The 23712-nt window shown below is 45.3% G+C and overlaps 1 protein-coding gene across 4 annotated transcripts in view; it reads right to left on the bottom strand.

Annotated features, from left to right (window-relative positions):
• Positions 1 to 23712, bottom strand: part of FBXO8 (F-box protein 8) — a 49269-nt gene that overhangs the window by 10515 nt on the left and 15042 nt on the right. For 3 of the 4 annotated variants that reach the window (XM_073643901.1, XM_073643910.1, XM_073643893.1), the window contains one exon: positions 7515 to 7825. In XM_073643901.1, coding sequence (XP_073500002.1) covers positions 7515 to 7816 — 302 coding nt within the window. In that variant the 5' untranslated portion in view covers positions 7817 to 7825. Of the gene's footprint in view, positions 1 to 7514; positions 7835 to 23712 lie in introns of those variants that run through there. The other variant, XM_073643886.1, reaches the window with a different exon arrangement.

Genomic DNA, 23712 nt, shown 5'->3' with positions numbered 1-23712 from the left:
CCAGGAAATGGAGAGGTAACACTGCCAATAACAAACAGGACAACTAACACAGGGCATAGGGATTGTGGTGGCTGCTCCAGTCTGACAGAATAATGGGAAAGGTTCCAAAACAGATGTTAGAATATAGGACACCGGGAGCCTAGGAGGATTAACAACTGCTTGGATTTACCCTAATGATAGGATTAATAGATTGACTTTAATATCGGATAAAAAGCAATAACATTTTTCTTTTGATTTTAGGTTCAGATTTCTGATGCATCACAAGCATTTGTCTAAAAACCATTTTATAGTGATTTTATGAGGCTCCAAGCACAAATAAATAAAATGTGATATTTAGTAAATTTACACACACACACATACATATACATTATATATATATATATATATATATATATATATATATATATATATATATATATATATATATATATATATATATACACACATATATATATACATATACAGTCATATGAAAAAGTTTGGGCACCCCTATTAATCTTAAGCTTAATGTTCTATAAAAATTGGTGTTTTTGCAACAGCTATTTCAGTTTGATATATGTAATAACTGTTTGATACAGTAATGTTTCTGCCTTGAAATGAGGTTCATTGTACTAACAGAAAATGTGCAATCTGCATTCAAACAAAATTTGACAGGTGCATAAGTATGGGCACCTCACCAGAAAAGTGACATTAATAGTTAGTAGATCCTCCTTTTGCAAAAATAACAGCCTCTAGTCGCTTCCTGTAGCTTTTAATGAGTTCCTGGATCCTGGATGAAGGTATTTTTGACAATTCCTCTTTACAAAACAATTTCAGTTCAGTAAAGTTTGATGGTCGCCGAGCATGGACAGCCCTCTTCAAATGATCCCACAGATGTTCAATGATATTCAGGTCTGGGGACTGGGATGGCCATTCCAGAACATTGTAGTTGTTCCTCTGCATGAATGCCTGAGTAGATTTGGCGCAGTGTTTTGGATCATTGTCTTGCTGAAAGATCCATCCACTTTGTAACTTCATATTTATCACTGATTCTTGAACACTATTGTCAAGAATCTGCTGATACTGAGTGGAATCCATGCGTCCCTCAACTTTAACAAGATTCCCAGTGCCAGCATTGACCACACAGCCCCAAAGCATGATGGAACCTCCACCAAATTTTACTGTGGGTAGCAAGTGTTTTTCTTGGAATGCTGTGTTTTTTTGCCACCATGCATAACGCCTTTTTGTATGACCAAATAACTCAATCTTGATTTCATCAGTCCACAGGACCTTCTTCCAAAAAGAAATTGGCTTCTCCAAATGTGCTTTTGCATACCTCAGCCAAATCTGTTTGTGGCGTGCTTGCAGAAACGGCTTCTTTCGCATCACTCTCCCATACAGCTTCTCCTTGTGCAAAGTGCCTTGTATAGTTGACCGATGCACAGTGACACTATCTGCAGCAAGTTGATGCTGTAGCTCTCTGGAGGTGGTCTGAGGATTGTCCTTGACTGATCTCACCATTCTTCTTCTCTGCCTTTCTGATGTTTTTCTTGTCCTGACACTTCTGGCCTTAACAAGAACTGTCCCTGTGTTCTTCCATTTCCTTACTATGTTCCTCACAGTGGAAACTGACAGGTTAAATCTCTGAGACAGCTTTTTGTATGCTTCCCCTGAACAACTATGTTGAATAATCTTTGTTTTCAGATCATTTGACAGTTGTTTTGAGGAGCACATGATGCCACTCTTCAGAGGAGATTCAAACAGGAGAACAACTTGCAAGTGGCCACTTTAAGTAGCTTTTCTCATGATTGCATACACCTGGCTATAAAGTTCAAAGCTCCATGAGGTTACAAAACCAAAAAAAGTGCTTTAGTAAGTCAGTAAAAAGTAGGTAGGAGTATTTAAAACAAGAAAATGATAAGGGTGCCCATACTTATGCACCTTTCAAATTTTGTTTGAATGCAGATTGCACATTTTCTGTTAGTACAATAAACCTCATTTCAAGGCAGAAACATTACTGTGTCCAACAGTTATTACATATATCAAACTGAAATAGCTGTTGCAAAAACACCAATTTTTATAAAACATTAAGCTTAAGATTAATAGGGGTGCCCAAACTTTTTCATATGACTGTATATATATATTATATATATATATATATATATATATATATATATATTTATTACACACACATATACATATATACACAGTACAGACCAAAAGTTTGGACACACCTTCTCATTTAAAGATTTTTCTGTATTTTCTGGACTTTTAAATTGTACATTCACACTGAAGGCATCAAAACTATGAATTAACACATGTGGAATTATATACTTAACAAAAAAGTGTGAAACAACTGAAAATATGTCTTATATTCTAGGTTCTTCAAAGTAGCCGCCTTTTGCTTTGATGACGGCTTTGCACACTCTTGGCATTCTCTTGATGAGCTTCAAGAGGTAGTCACCGGAAGGCTAATAAGTCAAATTTCCTATAGTGACATTGGGAGTTTACAACCAAACTTAAAAAGCAGCCTTGGAGTAATTTGTACCAAATTTATCATCAAGGTGTAACTTATGATAAACAGCGACGTAGTTGAAGTGAGTACGCTAAAGAATTGGCACATCATGTTTCATAAATGTGAGCCCATATGTGTAAAAAGCAGCTGGAGTGCTTCTTTAAAGGGAATATGTCACCACATGTGACCTATGTAAATTATTAAAATGGGCATACAGGTTAAGACTGCTGAGGAGAGTGATACCTGTGTCTCATATCAGATGCTTTGTTGTGAATAAATCATCTTTTATCACTTTATATAAATTACCTCTTCCAGGCTCTAGGGAGGATGCCGCCTGGAAGATAACTCTGCCTCCAGGGATTATTATACATGAAGGGGGAGTTACCAGTGTGATGTGTAATGGCTGCTCTCTGCTCTCCTGATATCACTGCAGAGCTGTGTGTGATTATACCTGACACATCTGCAGGTTCCTCTCACTGCAGAGCTGTGTGTGATTATACCTGACACATCTGCAGGTTCCTCTCACTGCAGAGCTGTGTGTGATTATACCTGACACATCTGCAGGCTCCTCTCACTGCAGAGCTGTGTGTGATTATACCTGACACATCTGCAGGTTCCTCTCACTGCAGAGCTGTGTGTGATTATACCTGACACATCTGCAGGCTCCTCTCACTGCAGAGCTGTGTGTGATTATACCTGACACATCTGCAGGCTCCTCTCACTGCAGAGCTGTGTGTGATTATACCTGACACATCTGCAGGCTCCTCTCACTGCAGAGCTGTGTGTGATTATACCTGACACATATGCAGACTCCTCTCACTGCAGAGCTGTGTGTGATTATACCTGACACATATGCAGACTCCTCTCACTGCAGAGCTGTGTGTGATTATACCTGACACATCTGCAGGCTCCTCTCACTGCAGAGCTGTGTGTGATTATACCTGACACATATGCAGACTCCTCTCACTGCAGAGCTGTGTGTGATAATACCTGACACCTCTGCAGGCTCCTCTCACTGCAGAGCTGTGTGTGATTATACCTGACACATCTGCAGGCTCCTCTCACTGCAGAGCTGCGTGTGATTATACCTGACACATCTGCAGGCTCCTCTCACTGCAGAGCTGTGTGTGATTATACCTGACACATCTGCAGGCTCCTCTCACTGCAGAGCTGTGTGTGATTATACCTGACACATCTGCAGGCTCCTCTCACTGCAGAGCTGTGTGTGATTATACCTGACACATCTGCAGGTTCCTCTCACTGCAGAGCTGTGTGTGATTATACCTGACACATCTGCAGGCTCCTCTAAGCTTCAGCTTCCAGCTCACAGGCAGACAGGGTGTAATATTGTTGAAATACAGCAGAGCTCAGAGAGAAGGAAAAAAATGTGTTTGCAAGAAGCAGCATTTCAGTTCTCCTGATCTGTGTTAGTTACTTGTCTCACACTGGTAACTCCCCCTTTTATATAAACAAAGCTCTGGAGGGTTATCTTCCAGGCAACATGCTCCCCATAGCTTGGAAGAGGTCATTTATATAAAAAGTGGATTTCTCTGGAATAAGACATCGAATCTCAGATCACAAGGTATGATTTTATTCTGCTTCCCATGACCTACATGCTGATATAGGCCGCTTAGAAGCCTTGATCCTACTGACAAATTGCATTTAAGGTACACAAAGCCTGGTTACTGACAAAACAAAATATTAAAGTGAGCACATTTAATTAGTAATCTTTAAAAACTATAAGTTATTCTAAGGTTCCCTTCCTTTTCCTTGAAACTGTATTTCATACCCAGTTATTTATTTTTTAAATCTCCATACACTTTTTGGGTATTTTTTTATGAAATATACATGATAGGAAAGTAAGATTGTTATTTCTATTTTGGATCTGGTTACGCCATGGTTTTCTTTGGGCGAAAACTTACAAATGATGATTTCATGATTATGTCATTGGCTGTCTGAGATTCTATAGAATAATGTAGCATCCTTCACACAGAGGCATTTCTTGAATTCTTGTGAATAAATCCTCCATATATTGTGGTATTTAAGCCACATCTGAATCCAATCATTCATGTTTCACATCAATCACTTCAAGTAATCGGAGTACCGGGCTAAAATAGCGAACTCTTCAACGTTTGGGCTTTTTAGCTCAACATAATTGACCTTTGACGTACAAATCTAAGACATTGGGGGTATTTTTAGAGTACAGTTTCCCACTGTTCTTACCTACGCTCCCACCTCTGTTCCCAAATAGCTGTGAACCACAAAACTCTCTAGAGGATCTAGGGAACTCAGTTTCCATGAAATCAGTGCCATGCAATTATCACAAAAGTAATACAAGAAATACAAAACACGTTTAAAAGGCATTGAAGATACTGCCCATGGATGTGTAGGGTTCTTAGCCTTTGTAATATAGACTAAATTATACTTTGAATTGGTCTAATATGGGATTTACTTTTCTTCCAGTCTATTAGATATAAACTCCTATATGAACAGAAATCAAAGAGCAATCCGTAAAATACAACATAAAATACAAATTAAAAGAATATGTATGTGGGGTATCACCTGGGTACGGAGCACAAGGAGTAAGTACCCATGTCATCAATGCCACTGGATATATAACAGGAACCTAAAGATTACACCGATTTTGGGGTACATTTAAAAGGGGTTTTCTCAATATTATAAATGTTTAAAACTGCAAAATGCTAGTAAAAAGTAAGCCACTTTGCAATTTACCTGTTATTAAAAATCTCCTCTGTCCTCAAGAATGGAAGGTTTTTTAATTTAAAATTTTGTTTACCACTTGCTGACTAGGTTACCAACCACCACTACAGTACATCAGTAGTTGCCGGTTTCCTATAGGCCAGGAGCTCAGTACTTACAATCTCTTTGCTTTACAGCTTGTAATCACTGCTTTAAAACCGGCTGACTCACTGGATCTGATCAGCTTCAATGTCCCTGAGCTCCTTGGATTCACTGGATCTGACCAGATTCAGTATCCCTGTGCTCCTCAGATTCATTTGATCCTACCAGCTTCAGGTGTCCGTGCGCTCCTCAGATTCACTGGATCCGACCAGCTTCAGTGTCCCTGTGCTCCTCGGATTCACTGGATCCGACCAGCTTCAGTGTCCCTGTGCTCCTCGGATTCACTGGATCCGACCAGATTCAGTATCCCTGTGCTCCTCAGATTCACTGGATCCCACCAGCTTCTGGTGTCCCTGCGCTCCTCCAATTCACTGGATCCGACCAGCTTAGGTCTCCCTGTGCTCCTCGGATTCACGGGATCCCACCAGCTTCAGTTGTTCCTGCGCTCCTCTGATGCTGCAGAGGCAAAGCAACCTCTGCCTAAAGCATGGGGGGAGTGCACAGCTTGGGCCAGCTGCTCAACGATACCACCGATCCAAACTGTCAGCCACTCAGAAGTGCTGGTGCGACCCCCAGCAAGTTAGCCACTTTTACATAATCCACTTTTCTACCATCTATTCACACGTATGCCAGAAATCCTTGTATCTGAGAAAAGTCTGATAGAAGACGGAAATTTTTTTTTTTTCGATTTTGGATTTCAATTAAAGAAGCACTACAGCATCTCACGTACGGAGTGCAGGGTTCTTCTTTAATATGGTTACCAATGGCAGGATAACAACGGAGCCCCATGATCATATCCAAAGCAACTAAATGGCTGGAAAGTCGGCATAACTGGAAATCTTGATATTCCATCTCGGTACTTACTGTTTCATTAATACTGGGCACATATGAAAAAGATGTACGTTCAGAAATGATTGTTCTCGTCTGTCCTGACTGATGCACGAGTATGGGAATGTGAGGACGTCTTAAGTACATTCAATCACTCGTAAGGCTGGAGCGAAGTTCACTTAAGAATATATCTCTGTGAGCGGCAGGGTTTCCAAGCCAAGGTTAATGCAGCAGTAAAATAATCATAGACAGCACTGCATAAACCAAGGTCATTGAACTACAAGGGCTGGAGAGTAAACAACATGGAAGGGATCTCTGGAAGATCATGCCGTCTACACAGCGCCCGGTCATAGTTATGGGTCATTAGCGTTTCCACTAAACTAGCATATTTTATCATAAAATACAAGGAAATGGAAGGAGAAACTAAACATGTCATCAATATGAAACAAAAGGCCGAGGCTGCGGACTTTGGAGAAAACATTAATTGCTGTATCAAGTATTTTTGCATTAAGATCTGGCAGTCTTCCACAATTACAAGGAGGCATTTTGTACTTGAGAAAAATTGCTACACGTGCTTATCTGATTGCGCGTCAACAATTCAGATGTATCCAGTCACCATGTGGAGGAAATTAAGGCTGTGTGCACACATTGAGTATCTCCAACAGATTTTTCTGCACCATAAACCAAAATTTTGGCCCCAAAAAAAAAAAAAAATTCTGTGGAAAATACGCACTTTGCAATATGCGTTTTTCTCATTCATTTGCATGGGTTAAAATTGCTGTAAAAACACTGATAGAATTGACATTCTGCGGATACGAAAAAAGGCGCTGATGGTTCAAATCCGCAGGGAAAAAAAAAGCAGGCTGTGCATGAGATTTCAGAAAGCTCATTCACTTTGCCGGTACTATTAAAAAGCAGAAAAACAGCGGCACAAGCGCAGCGGGTGAACAAGCCCTAATAGGTTCATATTTCGGTTCTGTGGACACTTTCCTAATGAGAAGTCCCATTCATTGTACACAGGACACTCTCGCAATATGACAAGCACTTACCATTATATCAGCGTTCGTCAGCACATCATAGTCGGGATCATCTGTGATACTCAGGTCATCCAAAAGCCTATAGTTACACCTTATTTCCCCACCAGCGGTGCATGTGTCAGGATATGTTTCTGACATGTACAATGAATGTTGCCATAGGGTATAATGTGCCTGATTTATGCCAAACAGTGGACTGGGTTTATGCATTTGTTTTTCAACCCTCCTTGTTTAACCTATTAAAAGTAAGTAGTGTAGTTTCTGATATCAATCATGCTACTGCCGCTATGACTTACCCTTGCCAAAGCAGTTCGTCATTCGCCAGGTCTTGCCATACACAGGATGCCAGGCACAGGTCAGTTGCATTGAGATAGGATAATATAGTAAGGCTTAATTCAGGTGGCAGCATTTCAAGATTAATAAACCCTTGCTCATCCTTTGCTTTTCTAGCTTTTAGCAGATGGTAGAGGTCTATGCCCCCCTGTGTGTGTCTCCGATGGTTCATATTGCTGTCATGCTCTGCAGACAAGAAGCTGTGATCTATGTATCCTTGCTGAAATTGCTGATTTCTTGCAACTCGCCAGAGCCCTTGACCCATCTGTGATCCCTGTTTCATAAAAACAGTAAGATTAGTACAAAACATTTACCTTGTGTCGGCTGAAAACAGATCGATTAATGGCAAGAGGTACACTTTTGAGCATGTCCCATACCAATGCGGAGGTAATCGGATACTAGATGGCGATCTACTGGTAGACTGCACAGCACAGACTAGTGGATCTCTAAAGGACTGTGGAGTCACAGTCAGGAGGCAGTGTTAAGTGAAGTTGGTAGAAACTTAAAAATAATATTAAAGAGGTATTCTCAAATTTGAAAGTTATCCCCTATCCATCAGATAGGTGATAAGTTCCTACTCGCTGGAGGTCCAACCACAGTGACCCCCTCCAATCCAGAGAACCGGGGCTCTGAAGAGTGGTGGCCGATCACTCACACAGCCGCTCTATCCATCCTTAATGGGACCACCGGAGACAGCCGAGGGCTGCACTCAACGGTCTTTGGCACTCACACGAGAATGGGTGGAACGAATTTTGTGATCACTGGAGGTCCCTGCGGTTGGATCTCCAGGGAAGGAGAACTTCCAAACTTGAGAATACCATTTTCAATACAATGTATATTATATTCAAGTCACTATTTGTTCCAAGGCAACCTTTAGAAATGGAAAAAAAAGTTTAACCTGAAGTCATTGTAATGTGAGGGATTACTGTAATTTATTGGACAATTAGGCTGTTTGTCTCCATAACGGAGAAATAGCACCCTCCTAATTTCAGGTTTCAGAGTTCATGCCAACTCCAATTCTAGGGAAATACTCATGGATGAATCATATAGGGACTTGGGTCAGCCATGACCTACTATACACAGTGTAGTACAGAGGAACACTAATAGGAGGCAATCACATATTGGTAATGTACGGAAATGCTAACCTTTATATATGGTTAAAAAAACCCCTGATAGATTGAATCTGTTCCTCACACTGTGCACAAAGGCACCATGGAGAGAAATATTATCATACTGCGTTATGCCTTGAGTACCTCTTACATCTACAGTGCTCCTTTAGGTTAGAAAAAGAATACTTTTTCACACCAAGAAGTCAAGAGGAACCATGCTTACGGGACCGTGGACAGGACTAAGCTTCTCTGATGTTATTAGGTGTTTTATTTACTGAGAGACCATGGAAAATCTATAATCTGGCGAGGTGGAATATGAATCTGAAAGCGTCGACTTCCTCTTCAAATATCAATGGTCTCAGAATTTATTGGCTCATCCAGTGGCTTTCATGAATACATCGAGTTCATTCTGCAGGAAATGCTTGATGTCCGCTATAAATATTTAAAGAATGTCTTCCAAAAAGTAAACTTTCCAGAGTACTCGCTGTACAAGAGAAATCTTTGAAGTGTCTTCCCCTTGTTTCACACTGACATTATGTCAAGTTTCCAAAATACATTTCAAGAATACAGAAAAATCTAACGTTAATTATTAAAATTCTGCTTATCGACTGATCTGCATTAAGTGACAGTCAGCACTTTACTGGGATGAAATGGAAGATTCTGTGCAGAGCAAAAGCTAGAAAAGAGACGATAAGTGTACGCACAAAGAATCCAAAGCGTAATGTATATACATGGGGGGGGGGGGGGGACAAACAACTACACATCCATCTCCCAGAAAAATTGGTACAGGGGTGGGCAACATCCAACATGACCAATGTCATAGCCAACATATAGCAATGCTGTAATAGCGTGAGAACTGCACAACTAGGAACATTTATATTAAGAAGCCTGGAAGAGCTGAGTGGCAACAGGACCTGCACTGGTGGCACAGGAAGTCACAACTTCTTTTCTTCTTCTCCTGTGTGTTGCTGTCTGCTTGTGATTGGGCAATGTCATACATGGAGAATAGTACACGCCCACAATGAAAACAGTGATCACCACTCACTAAGTGCCAAATACTTTAATTGCCAATATCTCCACGACGGAGAAGAGGAAAAAAATATAGTTATATTCTGCTCTGCAGCCACTATTACATAGTATGTTCAGTTCAACATGAAAAATTTGGTGAAAGGTGCACTTTAAAGATGTTCTCAAGCGCTTATCTCTAGGATAGGCTATAAATAATAGATAGCTGGGGGTCCCACTATTGTCAATCACTTGTTTGAAGAGGCTGCAGCATTCAAGGGAGCACCGCAACCTCTAGAATGTTTCCATTGACTGCAGGCTGTATAGCACTTGCTTAATCTGTATTTTCTTTAACGGCCATTCAAGATACTGCAGTGCTGTCCTTTTCGCGGCACTGCAATATATGTGGAGCAGGTGGTATAGATATGGCACAAGAAAGCAAAACCAACTGATGGAAAGTCAAGAGGCATCAGATCAAAACTGATCTAATATTGGTGGCTTATCCTATAAAAGAGGCCAATAATCTTAAATTGTTTCAAAGGCTTTAAAAAAGGGGTGGTTCACTATTCGCACCCCCTTAAAGCTTCTCTTTTAATAGGTTGTTAAGCTATATAGTGAAGCCCTCTACGTGTTCTGATATAAAACTAAACATGTATGTGTTAGGCAAAAACTAGAAAGCAGCAAAAATAACAAAATATGGCCAGCAGCTCCGCTCTCTCGCCCGCCCGCTGCAGCCAGCAGCTCCGCTCTCTCGCCCGCCCGCTGCGGCCAGCAGCTCCGCTCTCTCGCCCGCCCGCTGCGGCCAGCAGCTCCGCTCGCTCGCCCGCTCGCTGAGGCCAGCAGCTCCGCTCGCTCGCTGAGGCCAGCAGCTCCGCTCGCTCGCTGAGGCCAGCAGCTCCGCTCGCTCGCTGAGGCAATAAATTAAAATAAAAAATCCCCCTATTATTGAAAACTGAGAGGATTTTTGATAACAAGTAAATTGCAGAGCCGCTTATTTTTACAAGCAGTTATCCTATTTTAGCCTTTTAAAATGATGAGACAATTCCTTTAAATTAAAACTCTGTAGAAAGTGTGAAATTTTCTATAAAATGTCAGACTCTCTTGAGTGACGATGATGTCACATATTTTTAGTAGCCCCAGATGCAGTTTTCGCTCTTTGTTCTCCATGGTAGTTGCGTCTGTTTACTGTACCTTTTTCCCTCCACCGTCTAAACATCATTGTACTCCTGTTCTCATGTAAACAGTCTCTACCTCATTTCATCTCTCCGGCTGTCACAAATGTATAGGACAGAGCAGTCTGCACAGCGTTACTTGCCTCTGATGCTTCTTTTTAGATTTTTTGCCTGTGATCTAATTTCAGCACACGTTCAGTCAAAACTTGTCTTCACTCCTAAACATTTCTGTGCGGATGAAAATCCAGCAGCGTTAGTGTCCTGCGAAAATGTTCTAACCTAAAAATCCTAAGAAATCTCTAGAAAAGCTGTTTGGTAATATAGATTATGGCTATAATAAATTAAAATATAATCATTTATAATTTCTAATACAAAATGTTTCCAAATTCAGGTTGTCAGTAAGTAGTACAGAGCAGAAAATTAGATTAATGGCTTCATCCCGATCGCTTATTGTATATCGGAAGTTAGGTCAAAATATGTATGCGGCCATGTGATGAGATAGATAGCGTGATATCTACAGATGCTTCTCACAAAATTAGAATATCATCAAAAAGTTAATTTATTTCAGTTCTTCAATACAAAAAGTGAAACTCACATATTATATAGTATCATTTATAAACAGAGTGATCTATTTCAAGTGTTTATTTCTGTTAATGTTGATGATTATGGCTTACAGCCAATGAAAACACAAAAGTCATTATTTCAGCAAATTAAAATAATTAACAAAAAACACCTGCAAAGGCTTCCTAAGCGTTTAAAAGGATCACTTAGTCTGTTTCAGTAGGCTCCGTAATCATGGGGAAGACTGTTGACTTAACAGATGTCCAGGAGGCAGTGATTGACACACCCCACAAGGTTCCAGAGTTCCAATTTTCATTTGGAAATCAAGGTCCCAGAGTCTGGAGGAAGAATGGAGAGGCACACAATGCAAGCTGCTTGAGGTCTAGTGTGATGTTTCCACAATCAGTGATGGTTTGGGAAGCCATGTCATCTGCTGGTGTAGGTCCACTGTGTTTAATCAAGACCAAAGTCAGCGTAGTCATCTACCAGGAAATTTTAGAGCACTTTATGCTTCCCTCTGCTGACAAACTTTTTGGAGATGGAAATTTCATTCTCCAACTGGACTTGGCACCTGACCACACTGCCAAAAGTACCAATACCTGGTTTAAAACCAACATTATCACTGTGCTTGATTGGCCAGCAAACTCGCCTGACCTTAACCCCATAGAGAATCTATGGGGTATTGTCAAGAGGAAGATGAGAGACACCAGACCCAACAATACAGACGAGCTGAAGGCTGCTATCAAAGCAACCTGGGCTTCCCTAACACCTCAGCAGTGCCACAGGCTGATCACCTCCATGCCACACCGCATTGATGCAGTAATTGATGCAAAAGGAGCCCCGACCAAGTATTGAGTGTATTTACTGAACATACATTTCAGTAGGCCAACATTTCGGATTTTAAAAACATTTTTCAAGCTGGTGTTATAAAGTATTCTAATTTACTGAGATAATGACTTTTGTGTTTTCATTGGCTGTAAGCCATAATCCTCAACAGTAACAGAAATAAACACTTTAAATAGATCACTCTGTTTGTAATGACTCTATATAATATGAGTTTCACTTTTATGTATTGAAGAACTGAAATAAATTAACTTTTTGATGATATTCTAATTTTGTTAGAAGCACCTGTATGTTACATGTATTGATGAACATTGAAAAAGGTACGATATGGGCATAGCGAGCGGGCGAGCGAGCGGAGCTGCTGGCCTCAGCGAGCGGGCGAGCGAGCGGAGCTGCTGGCCTCAGCGAGCGGGCGAGCGAGCGGAGCTGCTGGCCTCAGCGAGCGGGCGGAGCTGCTGGCCTCAGCGAGCGGGCGGAGCTGCTGGCCTCAGCGAGCGGGCGGAGCTGCTGGCCTCAGCGAGCGGGCGGAGCTGCTGGCCTCAGCGAGCGGGCGGAGCTGCTGGCCTCAGCGAGCGGAGAGATGAAATGAGGTAGAGACTGTTTACATGAGAACAGGAGTACAATGATGTTTAGACGGTGGAGGGAAAAAGGTACAGTAAACAGACGCAACTACCATGGAGAACAAAGAGCGAAAACTGCATCTGGGGCTACTAAAAATATGTGACATCATCGTCACTCAAGAGAGTCTGACATTTTATAGAAAATTTCACACTTTCTACAGAGTTTTAATTTAAAGGAATTGTCTCATCATTTTAAAAGGCTAAAATAGGATAACTGCTTGTAAAAATAAGCGGCTCTGCAATTTACTTGTTATCAAAAATCCTCTCAGTTTTCAATAATAGGGGGATTTTTTATTTTAATTTATTGCTTATTGCCTAGGTTACCAGCCACCGCTGGAATCTATTAGTAGTGGCTGGTCTCCTAGGTAAGAAGAACAGGCTTTTAAGCGCCTACAGGCTTTTTATTTTGGAATATAAGCATGGCTCTGAATCGGGCTGGATGAGGACAGCACGCCATGCATCCTCTGATGCTGCAGAGGCAAAGTGGCCTCAACTAGCAGCAACGGAAAGCGATCAGATCAGGGACGGACATAGAATTGGTGCAGACTCTGGTGGAGTCAGAGTCGGTATATAATAAATTGGGTACAGTAGTACAATGCAGGATGTGCTGGATATTTTTTCATAATAATTTGGGAAAGTTATGAGATGTCCTATAAATGTCTGTTCTGTTCCTGATCTAAGGATCTCGGCTTTTAGTGGAGATGAATCTGTGTTGTACTTTTTGTACATGCTCAGTAGGGAAGCTCCTCCTCTACAGATCAGAGAAAACGGCACGGGGAAGGAATGCCTGCACTCATCTTAGAACTGCTAGAGTGTACAAGAAAACAGGATTAAGACAAGTAAATACAATAATCAAGCTATTATAATGGTGTTGAAAAGCCTGCTGTTACCATTTTACTATAGGAACTTTATCACTTAAACATGAGCCATGTATGAGGGAGTTGGAGTCGTTGTCAGGAAAACTGAAGAGTCGGAGTGGGAGGTTTGACTCCACAGCCCTGGCTGCAACCGGTGCTGCCGCACAGGGTCAAAGAGGTAAGGAGTCCACTGCCACCTCCAAAACAGAATATGACTGAAAGAACACCACAGCAAGAAAAAATTAGTACATTGATAGACAGTATTATAATTATATATATATGTGTTGCTGCTCAAAAGAGGGGACTGATAATATACCAGTCGTCATACATATTGAATGGGGGGGGTGGGGGTGGGAGTGGCCAAAGCCAAAATGGACGACAAAGATGGTGGTATTGTCACTTTAAAAATGCTTTACTACACATGCATCGTATAAACAGGAGATGATACAAAAATAGGATACATATTTAAAAACACTAAACAGCGGCCATCAAAAGCGGTGGCACATAGTATTTCAATTATTGTGCTCTACATATATACTGGGAATAGATGCAAAAAATTAATTGAGTCTAAGTATAGCTCATATATAAAAATATATCACCATGTATCAATAAACCTATTACATACCTACCAGAGCACCACGCTGAGGTAGTCCCCAACGCGCGTTTCGGCGCTTTGCCTTTCTCAAGGGGTAATGATACCTGTCACACACCTGCTATATATATGGGCATAGTGCCTCTTAATTGTCTCCCATGTGCCCACTTAAGTATATCCATGCCTCCTTACGAACATATAGTAGCGGTGTCATCTATTGCCGCCAACCATTCAAACAAAAGGTGACGTACCACGCTTCGCCAAATGGGGCAGGGGTGGCCGCAAGCGCATCACCAGTGTGGCGGAAGTGACGTTAATCGCATCGTCAGGTTGGGCATGACTTACATCAGACGCGTCATCGATTAGGGCGGAAGTGCACCAAGGCAAGTTCAGCATACCCATACATGACTCAGAGGGTGTCATCGTTACCAGGATACATGACCGCGTCGGCGTCCACGTCACAGAGACGCTAAGGACGCCGAAAGCCAGCGTGTATATTAGGACCATGGCCCCACTGCGTGCAGGCATCACATATAGAGACAAGAGCTCACTATATATCACATTACGTTCACATATAGGATAGTGGAATAAAAAATTCCTTATCCAACTTTATAACATAATGGTCATCAAGCAGTAGTATATAGATTTGTGTCATTAACTTTTTTAGAAATCCCATAAGGAAGATTAAATATGACCAATTAGCATAAAATAAAATTTCATATGAGACCGATAGTACAATGAAGATTAGATACAATATATCACATTATATGACCAATAATCCCATACATATCCCCATACCGCATCCCTGTGGTACCAACAATATATTTGAAAAGGTTATTACAGTACATTTATCATATGTTCATCAGAAATTTTTCATTAAAAAACAATAACATTATCATGACATAGTCCATATATAAGTGCAGAGATACCACAGATACAGCTGGTGGATAATGGGTATTTTCTCCACTATATATAGTACAGTCCAGGCAAGTTGGTTTAAAGGGGCTGCTTCCAAAGAAATCTGAGATGCCAAGAGGACCCATACTCTCCTATTCATTTTTCTACTGTGATGTTCATAATATGATGCAGATAAAGCCTTCATCTCATATCAATGGGCAGATGTATGGTCACCCCAATTATCAATAGCAGGTAAGTAACAGATAATAGATAAAAACCTGTAAATTAAAACAAAAATTCCTCCAAAACAGGTGGAATTCGGCATTATAATAACTGATTAGATTGGAAAGGGCTCCTTGCATAGGGGTCTTATTCTCTCTGTATCTGTTCCTGAGATTGGTCAGCAGTATGACAACGCACTGCCCCCTGTAACGGGTCTGGGAGGCGGAACCTCTGGGCTACTATACAAGGGAGCGGTCCTTGTAAGGGAGTGGGTGGCAACCAGGCAGGCAGTCACAGCAGGTGACCGGGACAGTCTCTGGGTGTACGGGCAGGAGGTCACGGCAAGTGATCAGGGCAGTCTCTGGAAGAACGGGCTGGAGGTCACGGCAAGTGACCGGGGCAGTCTCAGGAAGAACGGGCTGGAGGTCACGGCAAGTGACCGGGGCAGTCTCTAGGTAAAGGGTAGGTACGACCTGTGATGGCTGAACCTCCAGGTAGGCTAGCAAGGCAGATGGAGGATGTGTGCTCCCAGGTGAGCAAGCGAGAGTCTCTGGAATAGCAGGTGGTCACAGCACGTGACGGCGGAGCCTCCAGGTAGGCAAGCAGGCAGGTAGCGGAGAAGCGCTCCCAGGTGAGCGGGCAAGAGTCTCTGGAATAGCTGGTGGTCCCAGCACGTGACAGCGGAACCCCCGGGCAGGCAAGCAGGCAGGTAGCGGAGAAGCGCTCCCAGGTGAGCGGGCAAGAGTCTGGAATAGCTGGTGGTCACAGCACGTGACAGCGGAGCCTCCGGGCAGGCAAGCAGGCAGGTAGCGGAGAAGCGCTCCCAAGTGAGCGGGCAAGAGTCTGGAATAGCTGGTGGTCACAGCACGTGACAGCGGAGCCTCCGGGCAGGCAAGCAGGCAGGTAGCGGAGAAGCGCTCCCAAGTGAGCGGGCAAGAGTCTGGAATAGCTGGTGGTCACAGCACGTGACAGCGGAGCCTCCGGGCAGGCAAGCAGGCAGGTAGCGGAGAAGTGCTCCCAGGTGAGCGGGCAAGCTGGTCCATAGACAGACTGACCGGAGTTGTAAGGCAGACCGTCGGACCTCAGGCAGGCAGGCAGGTAACAGGAAATCAGGCAGGATTAGGACAGCAAGCTGGCAGGAATCTGAAAGGTAACTGGCAGGTAACTGGCAACGGGACCTGAGGGCTGAAGCAGAGTAGAACGGTGCAACAACATTGCTCGGGCACCTCCATTTTGGAGGAGGTGCCTTATATATGGTAAAGTCCTCCGGCCATTGGCCGGGGACACCTTAGGACGGCGCGCGCGGCCCCTTTAAGAGGGAGGGCGCGCGCGCGCCCTAAGCACAGTGGCCGGGAAGGAGCGCGCGCTGCCAGCAGAGCGGGAGAGGGACGCCGGGCACGGAGCAGAGCGGTGAGGGGAACAGCGTCCCTGCCTAGCAGAGGGCAGGGACGCCGGCACTACAGTACCCCCCCTTTAGGCCCCCCCTTTTTTAGGCCAGATAGAAATTTAGCTAGGATGAGAGGGGCATGGATGTTCTCCCGGGGCTCCCACGTTCTCTCCTCAGGACCAAACCCCTTCCAATCTACCAGAAAAAAGGTCTTTCCTCTTACCCTTTTGGTGGCAAGAATGTTCTCTACCTCAAACTCGTCCTCAGCAGAAACCGGAGCAGGAGGCGTACCTGTAGACTTGGAAAAGGAGTTAAGCACCACGGGTTTGAGGAGAGATACATGTAAGGAGTTAGGGATCCGTAAGTTGGCCGGGAGTTTCAATTTATAGGCCACCGGGTTGATCTGGCTGATGACCTCCAGAGGACCGATGAACCGAGGCCCTAACTTGTAAGAAGGTATCTTGAGTCGAACATATTTAGATGAGAGCCAGACTTTATCTCCTGGACGAAATTGTGGAGGATCCAGGCGTTTTTTGTCAGCGTGTCTTTTCATACGCTCGGATGACAGAAGGAGTGCGGACCGGGTACTCTCCCATATGGAGGAAAATTTGCTAACGAGAGATTCCGCAGCCGGGTTGTCCACAGAGGTGGAGACAGGAAAAGGAATCCGAGGATGCTGACCAAAGACTACAAAAAACGGGGATTTGGAGGAGGATTCGCTCTCGTGATTATTATAAGAGAACTCGGCCCATGGTAGGAGATCCACCCAGTCAGAATGGTGGGCATTAACGAAGTGCCGGAGGTAACTGGTCAGGTTCTGATTGATCCGCTCCACTTGACCATTGGACTGTGGGTGGTAAGCGGAAGAGAAGTCCAGGGTGACGTCTAGTAGTTTACAAGTGGCTCTCCAGAAACGTGAGGTGAACTGTACCCCACGATCCGCCACGATGTGGAGGGGCAGGCCATGAAGACGGAAGATGTGGCGGATAAAGTCTTTAGCCAGCTCGGGTGCAGACGGAAGGCCTGGCAGGGGAATAAAGTGAGCCATCTTGGAAAAGCGGTCAGCGACCACCCAAATGACCGTACAACCGGCAGAGACGGGGAGATCAGTTATAAAGTCCATTGCTATATGCTGCCAGGGGGCAGCAGGTACAGGAAGCGGAAGGAGGCGTCCGGCTGGCAGATGTCTCGGGACTTTGTTGCGGGCGCAGGACACACAGGCAGAAACAAAGTCTATTATGTCCTTGTGCAGGGTAGGCCACCAATAGTGCCGGGCAATAAGCTGGAGGGTCTTTTTCTGACCGGCGTGGCCAGCTAGTTTAGACGAATGGCCCCAGTGTAGGATCTTCTCCCGATCAGGTACTGAAACAAACGTCTTACCGGGAGGGAGACGATTTAGACTCACGGGAGCCACCTGCATTACTCTGGCGGGATCGATGATATGTTTAGGTTCTTCCTCGAGATCGGACACCAGAAAGGATCGGGACAAGGCGTCTGCTTTGACGTTTTTGTCAGCCGGGCGAAAATGAAGAACAAAATCAAAGCGAGCAAAAAACAAGGACCACCGGGCTTGGCGCGGGTTAAGTCTCTGGGTATGCTGGAGGTAAGCCAAGTTCTTGTGGTCAGTGTAAATTATTACCGGATGAAGAGCCCCCTCGAGTAGGTAACGCCACTCCTCCAACGCCAGCTTGATGGCCAATAACTCTCGGTCTCCTATGGAATAGTTGCGCTCAGAAGAGGAGAAGAGTTTGGAGAAGAAGCCACAAGTTACCATTCTCCCGGAAGATGATTTTTGAGTAAGTACCGCTCCGGCTCCAGAGGAGGAGGCGTCAACTTCCAGGAAGAACTGCTTGTTGCCGTCCGGGCGATGCAGCACCGGGGCGGAAGAGAAGGCCTGTTTTAGGGAAAGAAAGGCCTCCTCTGCTTCGGGCGGCCACTCTTTGGGATTAGTACCCTTACGGGTGAGCGCGGAAATTGGGGCAGTCCGGGAAGAGAAGTGCGGGATGAAGAGGCGGTAATAGTTGGCGAAGCCCAGGAACCGTTGAATAACCTTCAACCCCTCTGGTCGGGGCCATTTCTCGATGGCAGACAGTTTCTCAGGATCCATTTGTAGGCCGGTCTGAGAGATAATGTAGCCCAGAAACGGAAGCGAGGTCTGCTCAAAGAGGCACTTCTCATATTTAGCGTAGAGATGGTTCTGCCTGAGCCTGAGCAGGACCTGACGAACATCCCTCCGGTGAGTCTGGAGATCCGGAGAGAAGATCAAGATGTCGTCCAGGTACACCACTACGCAGGAGTAGAGAAGGTCCCGGAAGATGTCATTGACCAACTCTTGAAAGACGGCAGGAGCGTTACAGAGGCCAAAGGGCATTACCAGATATTCATAGTGGCCGTCCCGGGTGTTGAATGCCGTCTTCCATTCATCCCCCTGACTGATACGAACCAGGTTGTACGCCCCACGGAGGTCCAGTTTGGTGAAGATTCTAGCCCCCCTCAGACGATCAAATAACTCCGGAATGAGCGGAAGGGGGTACTTATTCTTCACCGTGATCTGGTTAAGGCCTCTATAGTCTATACAGGGACGGAGAGAGCCGTCCTTCTTTTTGACGAAAAAGAAGCCTGCTCCCGCCGGGGAGGTAGATTTCCGGATGAATCCCCTGGCCAGATTCTCCTCAATATATTCGGACATCGACCGGGTCTCAGCAGCGGATAATGGATAAATACGCCCACGGGGAGGAGAAGTACCAGGTAACAGGTCGATAGGGCAGTCGTATGGTCTATGAGGGGGTAGTGTCTCTGCCTCCTTTTTATTAAAGACATCAGCATAAGACCAATAAGGAATCGGAAGTCCAGGTAGATTAGCTGGGGTAGGAGAAGGACGGACGGGATGAACGGGAACCAGACAGGTCTTATGGCAGCCCTGTCCCCAGCGAAGGACTTCTCCGGTCTGCCAGTCAAGAACGGGTGCATGTTTCTGGAGCCAAGGTAGGCCTAGCAAGAGGGCGTGAGAGAGTCCAGGCAGAACATGGAAGGAGATACTTTCAGAATGCAGCATTCCCACCTGCAGAGTAATGGATTCGGTGATGAGTTGGATGGGGCGTGGTAAGAGCCCCCCATCCACGGCAGCAACAGACAAGGGTACAGCCAGAGGTTTGGTGGGGATGCGGTATTTCTCTACCAGGGACTGTGAAATAAGATTCCCGGCTGCTCCAGAGTCCAGTTGGGCTAGTTCGAAATAACGGTTATCCCCGTAGACGATTGAAACTGACAACAGCAGGGATGGAGAGGATTTATTCTTGTCTAGGTGGACCTCTCTGAGCGAACCTAGACACAGGCGTTTCCCGACCTCTCCGGGCAGGCACGGATCCGGTGCTCCTTACTGCCACAGTAGAAGCAGGTCCCCTCGGCACGGCGTAAGTCCTGACGGGTCTTGACCATCTTGGTCTGGTCGACCTGCATAGGCTCAGGAGGGTGTACCTGGTTAGAGACAGAAGGAGTGACGGGTTTCTGAAAAGTAGGAGCTAGACGTGGTAACCTCCTCTCACGGGTGACCTCTCTGGCACGCTCCTGGAACCGTAGGTCAATCCGGGTGGCAAGAGTTATTAAGTCATCGAGAGTGGTAGGAATGTCCCGACCGGCAAGTTCATCTTTAATACGGCCGGACAGACCCTCCCAGAAGACGGAAACCAGAGCGTCGTTATCCCAGGCCAGCTCCGAGGCAAGGGTACGGAACCGTATGGCATATTGGCCCACGGTGAGACTTTCCTGACGGAGGCGTAGCAACGATGATGCGGATGAGGTCTTCCGTCCGGGTTCGTCGAAGACTTTCCGGAAAGCCGTGAGAAAAGCAGGCAAGTTGGACACCAGGGGGTCTCCTCTCTCCCATAGAGGATTTAGCCAGGCCAGGGCCTCCCCGGTGAGATGGGACATGATGAATGCAATTTTGGCTCGGTCGGAGTTAAACTGGTGGGACAATAGTTCAAAGTGCAGGGTGCACTGATTTATGAAGCCCCGAGCCTGGGCTGAGTCGCCTCCGAAGCGAGGAGGTGCAGAAAGCCGAGGTCCGGGGTAGGATATCATGGTGTTAGTGGACAGCGGAGCTGCCGGATTGCGAGACATGGCACTGGTGGAGGTTGTTGGTGGAACAGTCAGAGTGTCCAGGCGAGTATTGACATTCCGCAGGTGACCCAGGATGGACTCCTGTTGGGACCTTTGACGGGACAGTTCATGACACAGGTCCGAGAGCGAGGGAGCTTGGGTGCCACCGGGTTCCATGGCCCGAGCAAACTGTAACGGGTCTGGGAGGCGGAACCTCTGGGCTACTATACAAGGGAGCGGTCCTTGTAAGGGAGCGGGTGGCGTCCAGGCAGGCAGTCACAGCAGGTGACCGGGACAGTCTCTGGGTGTACGGGCAGGAGGTCACGGCAAGTGATGAGGGCAGTCTCTGGAAGAACGGGCTGGAGGTCACGGCAAGTGACCGGGGCAGTCTCAGGAAGAACGGGCTGGAGGTCACGGCAAGTGACCGGGGCAGTCTCTAGGTAAAGGGTAGGTACGACCTGTGATGGCTGAACCTCCAGGTAGGCTAGCAAGGCAGATGGAGGATGTGTGCTCCCAGGTGAGCAAGCGAGAGTCTCTGGAATAGCAGGTGGTCACAGCACGTGACGGCGGAGCCTCCAGGTAGGCAAGCAGGCAGGTAGCGGAGAAGCGCTCCCAGGTGAGCGGGCAAGAGTCTCTGGAATAGCTGGTGGTCCCAGCACGTGACAGCGGAACCCCCGGGCAGGCAAGCAGGCAGGTAGCGGAGAAGCGCTCCCAGGTGAGCGGGCAAGAGTCTGGAATAGCTGGTGGTCACAGCACGTGACAGCGGAGCCTCCGGGCAGGCAAGCAGGCAGGTAGCGGAGAAGCGCTCCCAGGTGAGCGGGCAAGAGTCTGGAATAGCTGGTGGTCACAGCACGTGACAGCGGAGCCTCCGGGCAGGCAAGCAGGCAGGTAGCGGAGAAGCGCTCCCAGGTGAGCGGGCAAGCTGGTCCTTAGACAGACTGACCGGAGTTGTAAGGCAGACCGTCGGACCACAGGCAGGCAGGCAGGTAACAGGAAATCAGGCAGGATTAGGACAGCAAGCTGGCAGGAATCTGGCAGGTAACTGGCAGGTAACTGGCAACGGGACCTGAGGGCTGAAGCAGAGTAGAACGGTGCAACAACATTGCTCGGGCACCTCCATTTTGGAGGAGGTGCCTTATATATGGTAAAGTCCTCCGGCCATTGGCCGGGGACTCCTTAGGACGGCGCGCGCGGCCCCTTTAAGAGGGAGGGAGGGCGCGCGCGCGCGCCCTAAGCACAGTGGCCGGGAAGGAGCGCGCGCTGCCAGCAGAGCGGGAGAGGGACGCCGGGCACGGAGCAGAGCGGTGAGGGGAACAGCGTCCCTGCCTAGCAGAGGGCAGGGACGCCGGCACTACACCCCCAAAGAAGCAGGAAGCCAAGGAGAGGTGCATTTCTGAACAAGAAGATGAGAAAACCAGATTAACAGATTACTGAATTCCAGTCATTATAGATTAGGCTCATACCTGAAGGCAAGATATATTCACAGTATTTTATGTTCTTTAATCATTATTCGTATTTTTTATTAGTTACCTCATCTTTCACCCATAAATAAACTGATATTTTGTTCGCTGTAACAATTATGAACTGCTGATCCATTCAAACTCAGGACATTTATACCCATATATGCATAAACACAACCCGATTTGTGGTCTGGATTGTGGAACTATTCCACCAAAATTAGGACTGATGGCAAGTATGAGAGTCTACAATGTTATGATGCTTGACTAATATGCAACATAATACAGACCACATGCAATTCAGTCAAATTACATCGTTTGGGTTATCCAATGTAACCCACTATTTAGAACAGGGGTCTCAAACTCTGCTAAGTATATGGGCCGCATATAGAAAAAATGTGAATTTGAAGGGCCGCATTCTTTGCAGGATGATATGAAATTTTTAATGATACCATGTTGTTTTTTTATACACCTTTAGAATCATTGTTTGAACATTTTTGGATTTTTTAAATGGCATTCATTTTATGGGCTATGGTACAGTTTTATAGTTTTTACAATTTTATTTCCTTTTTGTGTCCCCTAATTGGCCTATACAGTGATTTTTTTTTCTTATAATTAGCACTATATAGTAATTCTGACTGACTTCTTATAGTAATGTCCCCATCTTGTATTAGTTTCCCCATCTTGTGGTAATGTGCCCATTCCGGTCCCCATCTTGTAGTAATGTGCCCATGCCGGTCTCCATCTTGTAGAACATTCAACTGAAAAGAATCACTGACTTCGGCAGCCCTCAGGAGTAGGCAGCAATCAATACGGGGGCTCCGATGTCTGCGGGCCGCGTGGGGCCCGAGTGCCACATGTTTGAGGCCCCTGATTTAGAGCATGGTCAGTGTCACTCCATGAATTGAGCCCATTCCTCTGTAGAGTAAGAATAAAAGAAAAGATGTGTGTTGTAAATGGATCCCTTTAGATGAGAGTAGTCTGGCACACAGTAGGACTCATTTATTAAATTGATTGACCGCAACAAATCAGAGCTGAGCTTTGGATAATTTAGGCCCCAGGATCTGTTCTAAGGAGTTTGTATATTCTCCCAGTGTTTTGCGTGGGCTTCCTCTTAGTGCACCAAAGACATACGGATAGGGAATTTACATGTGAGCCCCAATGTGGACAGTGATGATAATATCTATTAAGTGCTGTAGACTTAATAGTGCTATATAAACAAGCATAAATAAAAGAAATAAAAACTAGGTCATTATTTGTAAGATACAAAAACAGGAGGACACTTGAGTATAGTGGCAATCAATCAATACAATTTTATTTAAATACATCAGTCAAAATTCT

Source organism: Phyllobates terribilis, unplaced genomic scaffold (assembly GCF_046119375.1).
Source record: "Phyllobates terribilis strain yellow unplaced genomic scaffold, ASM4611937v1 Scaffold_1__5_contigs__length_1240528914, whole genome shotgun sequence".
Classification (NCBI taxonomy): Eukaryota; Metazoa; Chordata; class Amphibia; order Anura; family Dendrobatidae; genus Phyllobates; species Phyllobates terribilis.
This window is presented reverse-complemented; position numbering and strand designations above follow the sequence as displayed.